This window comes from Pyxicephalus adspersus, chromosome 10 (assembly GCF_032062135.1).
Source record: "Pyxicephalus adspersus chromosome 10, UCB_Pads_2.0, whole genome shotgun sequence".
Classification (NCBI taxonomy): domain Eukaryota; kingdom Metazoa; phylum Chordata; class Amphibia; order Anura; family Pyxicephalidae; genus Pyxicephalus; species Pyxicephalus adspersus.
In genome coordinates, this window is record NC_092867.1 from 10,611,857 (window position 1) to 10,624,622 (window position 12,766).

General features: G+C 38.0%; 1 protein-coding gene across 3 annotated transcripts in view; it reads right to left on the minus strand.

Annotated features, from left to right (window-relative positions):
- The window catches only part of CRTAC1 (cartilage acidic protein 1), a 310,184-nt gene that overhangs the window by 124,449 nt on the left and 172,969 nt on the right, over window positions 1-12,766 (minus strand). For all 3 annotated transcript variants that reach the window (XM_072423868.1, XM_072423870.1, XM_072423869.1), the window contains exon 4: window positions 3,303-3,439. In XM_072423868.1, the coding sequence (XP_072279969.1) occupies window positions 3,303-3,439 (137 nt within the window). The remainder of the gene's footprint in view (window positions 1-3,302; window positions 3,440-12,766) is intronic.

Consider the following 12,766-nt stretch of genomic DNA (forward strand, 5'->3'; position numbering starts at 1 on the left):
AGAACCACAAAAGCTATAAGATCGAATACTGGAATCACTGGAATGTATTTGCATATTTATGAACGGTCCAATGAGCAGCAGCTGTCATAATGCCATAACATGTCGGGAGGGCACTGTTATATCACCATGTATTACCGTGGGGAAAGAAGTGTGAATCATAGAGACGCCTACACAACTACTTTACAGAAAACCAATTAAAAATACTGAGGGTTTTAAAGAGAACACTAAAAAAAAGTTTGGGAACCACATTCTACTTTGCAAAGCCTGTGCTAATGCTAGGGGTCCAAATAAACAGGAGAGGCCATGATAGATGTGAATGGCGAAGCAGCTACATGGGATGGAATAGGTATGGTGGTCATTATGTGGGCTCTTCTGTATGTTTAATAAGGATACTAAACTCCATAAGTCATAAAAATGTACCTTTTACTTTAATTAAAGAAATGCACATCTTCAAACTTTGGAGTGTGAGATCATCTATGGCAGAGGCCTCCAACCATAGGGCCATGGGCTAAGCTGACTTGGGCCGCTGGTATCCTCATCTGCTGTATCCTCATGTGCTGTGTCATCTATTCTGTAATTTTTTGAGCCAATTATGTAAGCTGGCTTGGGTGACTGGCTGAACAAATTGAGAAGAAGAGAGAACACAGATCCTTTCTGTCACAGCGAAGACTGCAACCAACAAGAATGAACACTTTCTATAAATAAAATGCTCTTGAATACCACACCTTTCTTCTTGCCTTGCATGAAACCAGTTTGTGTTGCAAAAAACATTGGGGACTGCTGATCCAAGATAATGCTTAATGTTGGTCTCAAGATTTGGAGGAAGATGTATCTAAGTGCCTGCAGTGACAGAATCTCCCTCTTTCTACATTATTCCTGTTGAATATGTGTGCTTCACCCACTTCTCTATTGTGCCTTTATTGTACACACACCATTCATTAGTTTTCAAGAGGCAAGACAGATGTAAGGAAGAGCAAAGTTTATACTGTACTAAGATGGCCTCCATTCAGTGTAGAACAAAGCTTGGTAAGGTAATAGGAAACAGAATTCTGGGGAAAAATGAATGTTAAGGAAAAGTAAAAGGGTAAGTAAAACAAAAATAGGAGTTATTATTGTAGAGGAGCTAATTATAACACACACATAATCCGTATTGATATTATATTGTAAAACCTGACAATATTCCTGCAGAGTATTGTTCACCTGGGGCCAATGCATCTTGATATTCGCATTCTTATGTAATGCAGATTGTCACTTTCTGGCTGCTTGAATGAGGGAAACTTTGAATGCAATGTCAAACATCCCAAGTTTTAGCTAAAACAAAAAATTTTCTCTACTAGTTACCTCTATAATAAAAAATATTTCAAGTCTAATATAAAAAAAATACTGCACATGTGATGTGTAAAAAAAGGCACCTAACATGGATGGGTTCCTTACATCTATCAAGTAATAAAGGTGACCTCCAGGAAGAGATACAATACACAAATCAATGCATTCGTTACGCATTATTACCTCAAATAAATATCTATGTAAAGCCAAAAGCACACATTTAAGTTTTAAAGTGGAGAATCTTGAAACTCCAGTCGTTTTTCCTACTGTTATCTGATGCTCTAATTGATTTACCATTCTCATATGATTCTACATCCAGTAAACAACGGTCAAAGACTAAGGTAAAATTTGCAACACGGACTCAGACTGCAGGCAAAATTGGAGTTACTTCCTGACTAGTAAAATGGTATCAGCAGGACAGAAAGTGGGGGGGTGGGGGGTGGAATCTTTCAAACAAAGTTTGCATACCCACATTTGAACATATATTAGTGCAACTGAGCAAAATCAGGTCTTCTGCCCTTCCAGAAAAGGCAGGGCTGTTTGCTAGAGCTGATAAACTATTATGGCAGCACAGGGGCTCAGAGGTTAGCACTCTGGCCTTTGGAGTGCTAGCTCCCAGGTTCGATTCTCAGCCAGGACACTATCTGCATGGAGTTTGCAGGTTCTCCCCGTGTTTGTGTGGGTTTCCCCCGGGTACTCCGGTTACTCCTTCCACGTTACTATGGCAGGGACATTAGATTGTGAGCCCTTTAAGGGACAGCTAGAGACATGACTATGGACTTTGTACACCGCTGCATAATATGTTGGTGCTATATGAATACTGTGTAACAATAAAATTAATAATAATAGGGCAGGAGAAACACAAATACAACTCTTTTGTCATGTAAAACAGCTTCCTATTAAAATTTATAGGAACCTGCACTTATTCTGTAGCACTAGTTCATCCCAGTGGCTACTTAAAGTCTCTACCTGGAAGTTTACAAAAATAAAGGAAGACATGAGTCATTTAAAAACAAGAGCACATGGTTCACTAGGCATCTGACACCATATATGTAAAGAAGCCTTCAGTGTGTACATTTACACATAGCATTAAAAGAAATATATTTTCACAGTGGTCCATTTCTATGCAAGTTATATTTCTACAAAGGTCATTTGCACTCCAAGCTAAGAACATCATAACTAGAACTTGCCATCGCTCAGATAGTGCCAGGAGTTATACAGTTCAAGAAGACTAATATGTCTCAGGGCTGAACCTTGTACTTAAAGTGCCATTTAGCCTGGAAGTGCACAGACGGGTGGCAGTGTCTCCAAAATGCCAATTTAAAAAAGGTCACATCAGAACACAGTTCAAGTCACTAAAGTTATAAATTGCATGTACAATTACGAGCAACCCAAACAAAGTGAGAAGAAATGGCTCTGCAAAAGGCTTTAATCCTGCTACATATCAATATTCTGTCTGCAATAGAAAGAGGACCCTAGCACTGTTCCGGAAATAAAATTGTTCCTTCTAAATGTAATTGCTCATTTGTGACAACAGAAGATTCCTTTCTAAGCTGTGTTGCCTTTCTTTTCCTATATATACTTTCTGACTGTGTGAATTGATAAAAGAATACAAGAGCAAGAATAAAGAGAGAAGAAACACAAAAGCAAAAAGGAAAGGAAGGGAACAAGGCAGTATATTCCATCATTTATTTGTCCCTCAGTGCAGGTAGTTTATGCCTTTTTTCAGCGCTATCTACTTTTTAGGGGAAAAGCTGACTTAAAATATAGTTAAACTAGAGGTAATCGTTATACTTTTTTGACCCTCAGGTGCTCACATAAAGTATTGCAACACATGCGTTGAGGACACCTGACGCCAGAAGGAGTGAAATGATAAGTGAGCCTTGCTCTTATTTATGCATGATGCAAGCTAAAAAGTATTTCAATCTGTTCAGGGTATGCCATGAATATATTTTATGTTTTGTGCACACTGTTACCTTTCTGTCAATGCAAGCCACTGAGCGCCCGGCAAATTTGTTTACTACTCCTCGCCGGATATTCACATCATCACTAAGAATGTCTTCCCAGCGTCCATTTCGAAACTTAAACAGCTTATCGGAGTATGTTGCAATACCTGGCAAGGATAAAAACAATAAAATTACAACTCTGTTTCAAAGAACAAATCAAGGAAGCACAATCATTCAGAATGGCTAAAACTGTTCAGTAAATGTGGCATCAGTTTGGCATCATTTGATTCACTGCAGGAGGCTTGCTTGTTCTAAGTTACTTCCTTAGTAGGAATTAGGACCAGGAAAAGACTTCCAACACCACAGCCTGTTACTTGAAAACCAAGTCAGCAATTACAACTCTCATAATGCTAACTTTACATGTCCGCTTAAAAAGTCAAAATGATATATATATATAGTTACTTTATTAGACAAAGTCACAACTTCTGCTATACTTGTTTTGAGCTCTATTAGGGTTAACAGAAGATCATGTTGCAATTCATGTTGTTTTATTGATTTCTAAGAATAAAGGGTTTTGTCCTGTGTGTTCTGAAATAGTGGCTTGTCAATGTCCCCCTGAGCATACAAGTTGGAGAATTGGGTTCTTAAGGGATTCTATCACAGAGATTTCTGTTGAAAAAAAAAAAACACGCTATATGGCTGGCAGTTTCTGTAAGCCAATTTTAACTTAACTATGGTGGCACAGTGTTTATTCTAGCTTTCCTCCCCATTTATTCTCTATGGCATACCTTTTCTGTAACACAAAACTAAATTTCATCAATGTCTTTATGCGAGTTTGCAGAAGTAAAAATCAGAGAACCTGTGAATGACCTACTCATGCTGATAGCTGAAATATGTACCTTTTACCAAACACACAAGGAACCATGTCACTTAATAAATACAGAATTGCCCAATATTTTATTAACGTAAGCGTAATGGTACATTTTTCTGCCAGAGATGTCCAAAGTAGTCATGTGTTAATCATGAGCCTACTGGTTTTCTGCATACTCTGATCACTTCACGGAGATGGGTGACACTGGTAAACCACTGCACCATTTTACTGCTCTGTCTTCCCTACCTGGCAACTTGAAAAGCTAAATCTGCAAATAAATAGAGCAATAGTTTATGTAGCACAAGATGTGATAAAGTTAAGGTAAATACTTGGAAGAGACCTAAATACTTTGACAGGAAAAACATTTAAAGCCCCAAAGAACTTTTAAGCTTAAATCTACTAAATACATTCCACATGCATCTAGACAAAAGGTGTACAAAGTCTATTTTGTAAGCATGCAAAGCTGCCATGGTTGCAGAATAGAAGAACTTCCCTCTGCCCGCACACTACAGCAAAGCACTGCAGATCTCTGTACAGAAGTAGTGGTCTCTTTGCAGAAAACCAACATGTCCCTGCTACATTAGCACTATCTCTCCAATCAGCGGAGAATTTGATTTTTGCTAAGGGGGAGTGGGGGAAGGTCGTTCTTACTGTAACACAAAGTGGGGCATATCAGATCTCTGCTTCCAATCAGTGGTAGAGCAAGGCCCTTCCTCCCAGGCTGTGGCTGCTTTCTAAAAAAAAAATCAGCTGTAAATCTTTATATTGTCTGGAATCAACTAGAACTAATTTTTCTGAAAGTTAAGTCTTTCTTAAACTGGGAACTAAACCAACCCTATGTTTACAATGCATTTGTGTTCTATCAATAAAGCAAGCATAAAAGCTTCTGTCTGATCGTTGTAGCAGGTCACAAATTAAGTTACTATGTAAAGCACAAGCCTCAATAAAGCAAAACTATGGTCAAAATGTTAAAATTCTATCCCTGTAGGTTTGCCACGCTGTTTTACTTCAAGGAACATAATCATTTTAATTAAAGGACAGATTTATTCCACTTTTTCATGAACTTACACTGCTTCTGTGAAAGAAGATAAACCTCTAATTGCATGGGAAACAAGCCAGTAAGACTGTCAGTACCAGATCACACTGCACCAAAAACAAAATGCTTTATATTTCTCACATGCCCAGCTGTCCTTCTCGACTGGATATGAACCAACCATGCAATGCAGCTCTTCTAGCACTACTGCACTGTGAAATAGAGTGTAATTTTACCAAATGACTTTACTTTGGGACAAAGGCAGGTAAAATAGATAAATGGGCAATAAGGAGCTAGGAGACAGTTTTTATAGTATGCCATCCTAAGCTGTAATTTTGCTTCAAGTAAAAGACTTTATGTTCCAGGTGAGCCAAATCCATGTCCCATCTTAGAGACTGCAGAAAGCAGTGGATAGGGCTAGGTGAAGGTTGACTAAGGGAAGGGTGAAGGGCTAGCTGAAGGTTGACTAAGATAAACATTAAAGCTGAACTAAAGTTTCAATTTTAAGATTACATGATCAGGCAGGTCATTGTTTTACAAATGGATATTGTAAAAATTTCTCCTATGGCCTGATCGCTCCAGATTTCTGGCGCAAAAGCTGAGATAGGCATGTGCGTTGCCAGGATACCCAGCATTCCCAGCTTGCAAGGAAGAAGCAAAGAAAGAAGAGGGCAGTGCCTTGTGAGGGAACGGGGACAGGTGAGCAACACAGAGTTTAGGTCCGATTTAAGCACAGATAAACGTACAATCTAATGCTTCAGCACATCATTTTATTCCTATAGGGGAGGTCAAAGTTCTACAAATCCTACTGGATTAAAATGTGCATGTGTATGAGGGGAAAGCAAGATCCTTCAGATGTCAGTCAACAAAGAAAACATTAAAATTCCATAATGTTTGCATTTTATATTATTACAATTATGGATCCTTTAACAGTACCTTTCACATTCCACTACCCACCTTTCTCCACTTCCCAAACCTTATGCGCTCCACCTCTCATCCTACATTTTTTATTTACTGCTCTTCTTTCTTAGATGTAACACTTTGTAAACCCAACCAATGCTACAACATGCCATACAAACTGTTATAAGTTTAGTATACGAGGGAGTGCTGAGAAGTTCTTGGCTTTGTCCCCTTCCAGATGAAATAGGAAAATGAGTGTGGGGGCATATGACAGCCTAATATCTTAGTATGTAACTGTGCAAATATCAGGTCTTTGTGATTCTTAAAACCGTTTTTTCTTTTAGTGAGAAGCTGTGATGGCAGAGGTACAAGCAAGTTTCACTTTGTTGGAGTTACAGGCTGTCAAGAAGTTTTTGCTTCCCCAGGGAAAGTCAGCAAAGGACATTCACACTGAGATGTCACAAACACTGGGGGAGAAGTGTCCTTCCTACAGCACCATCAAAACCTGGTTATCGCGTTTCAAGACTAGGCATTTCATCGTTGAAGATGAGCCCTGCAGTGGGCGACCCCCAACCTCAACTGACCCGGCAACCTGCGATGCTGTCCATGAGCTGATTATTGAGGACCGGCGAATATCGGCAAAAAATAGCCCAGATACTTGACATCTGGCGGGAGCGTGTTGGGTTTGTTATCACCACTATCCTAGACATGCACAAGCAAGCAGTGGGTGACTAAATGTTTGAACAGTGATCAGAAGAAGGAACGAGTTGAAGCATCCAAAGCTGTTTTGGCACATTTTGAAGCTGCACAGGACTACACAGGTCCCTGCTGCCAAAGAAGTTCCAACCCAGAAACTGGGCAAAAAAACAACGGCGTCCGTTTTCTAGGACAAAGATGGTATTCTGTTAGTGGACTACCTACCTCAGGGCTCTAGTATCAACGGACAGTATTATGCTAAGCTCCTGGACAAGCTGAAGGAGGCAATTAAGACGAAATACCGTGGAAAGTTGACCAAGAGGATCCTTTTCTTGCAAGACAATGCACCTGCGCACACGTTCAACGTTGTGGCTGCCAAATTGAACACCCTGAGTTTCCAATTGGTCCACCATCCCCCCTACTCACCTGACCTGGCCCCTTCAGACTATTATCTGTTCCTGACTTTGAAAAAACACCTGAAGGGGCAACGTTTTGAGGAGACTTCTGACGTCAAAGATGCTGCTGAGAGCTGGTTTTCAGCCCAACTAAAGAACTTTTATTTGAATGGTCTAGAAAAGCTGCAACTATGCTGCACCAAGTGCATCACTTTCAGGAGGGAATATGTTGAATAAATGTGTTATTTCATAACTCACTTCTTTCTGGGCAAAGCCAGGAACTTTTCAGCACCCCCTCATACATTATGTGGACATTACCTATGCAAATGTTCTTCAGATTAGGATCTCATCTGACACTTAAGGTATTTACTGTTACGCACAAGTTTTTCTTGCTTTTATATTTGGTTTATATTATCTTTCACCTTCAGTCATTTCTGCCTGTCTGTATCAGATAATTGCCGTGACTCTGAAAAGAACATTCTTATGCTGTTTCAATAGTTTTATGTTCCGCATCAAAATTTAAATGAAGGTTGTTTAAGAATTATAAATACATAACCTACTGTTTTCTGATGTAGATAGTGAAATGAAGATTCTTCTGGAGGAAGCCAGGTTTTCTTTTGCTCTGAGGTGTCATTAGATGCAGGAACACCACTGAACATCATAATGTAAGGCAGCAGTGGGCAATCATATAGATTTTGTGGGGAGAAAATGTGATTCTAAAGAATTCGATTTGTTCTTTTGCCATTGTGAGGATTTATATTTTTCTGAATTTCCTTTTTTCATTTTTGTGACTGTTTAGAAACAACAAGCAGCAATCTATCTAATTTTTCAGAACTCTTCCCAACAGAGAAAGTGTATTTTTCTGCTAGAAAATGTTTACCATGCTGAATCAATATGACTGATTTATTACAGTAAAGATAGACTATCATTGGAGATCCTGGGTGATCCAGCAAACCTGCAACAGATTTCTTAAAAAATCAATTGCTATTAGTTGGCAAATGTTTACATACCTGGGCCAGATCCACTCCAGGTTTGCTGGCTCACCCATGTTTTCCCATTTTAGTCCATCTTGGAGAACTGTAATAACATCAGGCCCAATGAGTGAGGTCTAACATGGCTGGGATTTTTTTTCTTTTTTTCACACACATGTTGAAATGCACATATTAGACCTGCAGTTTACCTAGAAACGTTGTCGGGTCTATCTATAAATATCTATACAGCAGTGACAGCTGTGTAATATCTTTGCACTATATACATACTGTATAATAATGTTAATAAAAGACAAGATTGTGTTAGTTAAGTATACACAAAGTATACAAAGTATACTTTGTGTTAAGTATACACAAAACATGTCAAGCCTAAATTTTGTAAATAGTGACAAACTATGATACCTAAAATTTTCCATAGGGGGTTAAAAAAATCTTTACAGCTTAGTTTAGGTTTTCAATAATAACCTAGAATTATTCATTTTGCTACAACATACAGGGCAATTCCCAATATATTATGGAATGTTGTTTTTTTTAGCACCCTGAGAGATAATCAAACTATACACTAAATGAGCCTGGATTCCTATTGCCATATAAGTGGGCTTGGGACATTCCTAATTAAGCTGTTTGTCATCTAAAAGGTCAATGAGAGCAAAATGTGCATCAAAATGTGAGCAAAAGAATTTCAGAAATATGGTTCTCTTCCCTGAGTAATAAATGAATTTTAAATTTATGGTTTAGTTTTAGCTGTCTTTTAAATTCTATAAAACTTTTTTCCTGCATGCTTGGGGACATTGTAGGCTGTTCTTTCACTTGTATTTTAATTCTCTCAGATTTTATTTGCAAGGAGGTGAGTTCTAAAGCCAGGCTATAGCTCCAAGCTCAGATAGAGTTTTACAGGAAGTGAGTGTCTCAGCCAACAAAGCCATTTATAGCAGGCAAAGCTCCCAGCGTTGCAGAGATATACGTGCGATTTTTAGCAAAAGAATAGTGCCCTAGGTGAAACATGAGGTGGATTAGTAGGACAATAGCTAGTTTCTGCATATGCCTCCAATCTTACTACAAGCAGCTTGCTTGCTCATGTCTGAGTTGGCCCGGTTGATGTGAAGAATAAATATTAATACGGTCTTAGAGAGTAATAAAGATTCCGCCAGAATTCTATCCTACTGATAACTTCATCAATGTTTCCCAGGTGAAAGCATTTGGGAGACGACTGAAATAGAAAACGCTGCATAAATAAAACCATTTTATCTATTGCTTTATTTTCTACTGCAATAATAAGTTTTTTTTCTCATGTATAAAATGAAGCGGAAAAGTATGGACAAAAAAAGAAGAAAGAGAACAGAAGACAATAAGATGAGAAATGTGCTAGTTTATGGGTAGGAATATTTCAAAACAACACTTCTTATTTTACATAAGGTTTTAGACTGGATTTACTGCAAACTATTCTTTTATAAGGTTATGTGATGACCTATGTAATAGTATATGTAACTAGCAAGGACACAGCAACAACAAAAATGCTTGGATCGGTTAGTTTTCTTGTTAAAACATTTAGGAAAATAAATGAAAAACGTGAACCCATAATTTAAGGCAACTCTATAAAGGAACTTGGTTAAGCTTACATACTTTATAGTCTTCCAAAGGTAATTCAACAATACTTCAATTTAGGTATCATAATGAAAACATATCTAAGGAGCAGAGGTGTCACCCTATTATGAAAATGTCTTTAAACCTCAGATAACTATTGCAATTAACATATTACGTCATGACAAGATCAAAATAGCTTCATCCGGCTCTCAAAAAAAGTTCTAAATGTGTAATTTGTCCAAGACTGGAGGATCCTAAGATAACTCTTACAACAACTGGAGTTGGACTGAATGCATTTACTATCAGAAAAAAAAGGTTTAACCATTTTAAATTGCTAAGAAATCTGCCAAAAGTATAACTACATGTTGCCATTTAACACACACACAAAAGCCGGGTCTTGGTAAACAAAATGCCATGGACTGAAAACTCTTTGACTCTAGTTACCGAAGACATGTTAAATACAAACCAAACAAAGCATTTTGGGAGAAGAATTAGATACCAACTGTGAGGTACAGTGGTGAAAATATTATGTTCTGGGGTTGTTTCCAGGAATGTGTGGTTTGTAGTCATCAAGTCAACAATAATTCTGCATCCCATTAAAACAAAGGTGAAGCCATCTGTCTAAAAGCTAACATTTACCAGAAATAGATTTTGAAATGTAAAAACAGCTTGAGGAGCTCTGACAAATCCAAAGCATAGAACATGCGCTGGAAGGCCGATGTCACCCAAAGGGGAAGAAACTTGCCCCGAAGTGATATTATGAGATCAGAGCCCCCCCACTCTCCCATCGCAGGTGTGAGCCTGTCCAGGGACACAACCTGCCCACTTCCTCGAGCCTGTGAGCTGTATGGGGAACATGCTCTGTGGCTCTGGCCGGTGTGCCCGCCCAGTGAGGTCCTTCTCCTGGCCACGCTCAGGGGCGCACCAGTCAGAGCTGCAGACCACCAAAACTTTCTCACAGACCACTGGTTGGCGACTGGTGGTTCAAAATGAAGAAATTGTAGCTTTTAGATTGGCCTATTTAAAGCTCTGATTTGAGTCTTTTTGGAGCGGGTGAAGGAGTTCAAAGGAAACACAAACTACTTGCAATGGAAGGAATATTATAACTTTAAATGAATAAGTGGGCAGGTATTTAATCACCTTTAGAGAGTAATTTTCACCATAGAGGACCAGTAGTGGTGGTTAAAAAAACTGAACAACGCTGGGCCTCCAAGCCAATTTTAGAGCACTCATCCATTCCAAGGAAAGGGGAAGCTTACACAAAGAAGCCTGTTATGTGTACACAATGTTTTGTTTTGTACTGCAGAACAACGAACATTTATTTTTATGTTGTATGAACCGGACAGCTTTGTCTATTCGTCTATTCATCTATTCCTCAGAGATTCCATACCAAATAAGCTGCATTTGTATATGATCTTAAACACAAGGTGGGGGCCGAATATGATACATTGCCGCATTTTTATTCATATCTGCAGTGATTCACCATGTATGACAATCACAACAATGGAGTAAACTGACAAGTGCTCATAGTACAAACTCACAAATGTTAAGAAGAAACATTTTGTTGTTCTGCTTACAATCTTCTTTTAGGTGAATGTATTTTATAAAAGTATTATGAAAAAATAACAGTTATCATAACAATATATATAAAAAAACAAATAAAAGAGAGGGGGGCCAGGCAAAGAAAGGGGAGGGCATTATTTAAAATGATAGCCAAAACCAAACATACAGGTCAAACATATCTTCTTTTTACTATTCCCAACGATCTATATATCTACATAAAAATAAAAATTCTAAAGCATTACGATCAAAACCTACACCAATTGCAATCCAATGACTTATAAAAACAAAAAAAGTCATGCAAGTGCTCATTTTAGAAATAAGGGTAGAAACAAATTATTCATTATAATTTGTATTAAATGTTAGAAAACACTAAACATAGTAGAACTAAGAATCATGAAAATCTGTGTATTATACATAAACATCAAGGTAAAGTAACCTATCTAACATATTTACATAAAAAAATTTAAACATAGACAAATAATATATACTAGTTCTATTATTCCTTAAGCACTGAGCAATTTTTTTTCTCAGGTCAGTTTTAAGTGACACCAATGGGTATTTGTAAGGGTAACATTCTTCTCAATAGCCAGCAATGTAGGAGGCATTCTTCCCAAAACAACAAGGTAAAAAAAATTGAGCTGTGGGTGTAGTAATCATAGAAGGGTTCCCTAATACCTGTAAGATAATTCAATGGATGCCCCATGTCAAAAGGTAAAGAATGGCTGTACTAGATAATCTGGATCCTGAATAGACTGTCACTTCAACATGTTATTAGGCACTGCTTAGATGTAGTTATTAGTGTATTATATGGCTGCTTCACTCTTGACATAGAAAGATCATGCCACTTGCTTGTTTCTACCTCAGATACATCTTTCATTAAATATAAAATCCTTATTTTGCTTTGGTGATTTTGGAAAGTCTACAGCTGCATTGCTGGTCCTAAATGTGAAAGGTGAGGGCTGAGCTACAAACCTTTCTGGCTTTAAATTAATTTTTATTGTGTTGCTCATACAAAAAAAATGCTTTATTAGAATTTTACAAGATTTTGTGAGTAAAATGGTCTGGAAATAATAACAAATTTCTTGACAGCTCCATGCCAGCATACAAATAGGTTACCCTGCTGCCCCCCTCACTCTCAGGTTATAACTAGATACATTTATTGTGGTCCATACATATACCTTATGCAGAATCATCTGAATTTCATTTCACAATTAGTCCAGGGACTGACCTCATGGAAACAATGAATGGCATACATTACCTAGAATTAACATTTTTAATTTGGACTGGCTCGACCCAGTTGATAATCCCACCCAGATTGTGGAAGGTTCAATGTATGCTTTATGGGAAAAAAATTCTATCCTTGCCCAGATAGGGAAATGAAAAAGGCAGAGAATAACATGTGTTAGCTTACAAGAGCTATTTCTGCATACATTTTCCTAGGCCTAAGGAAGAGGCCACAATCT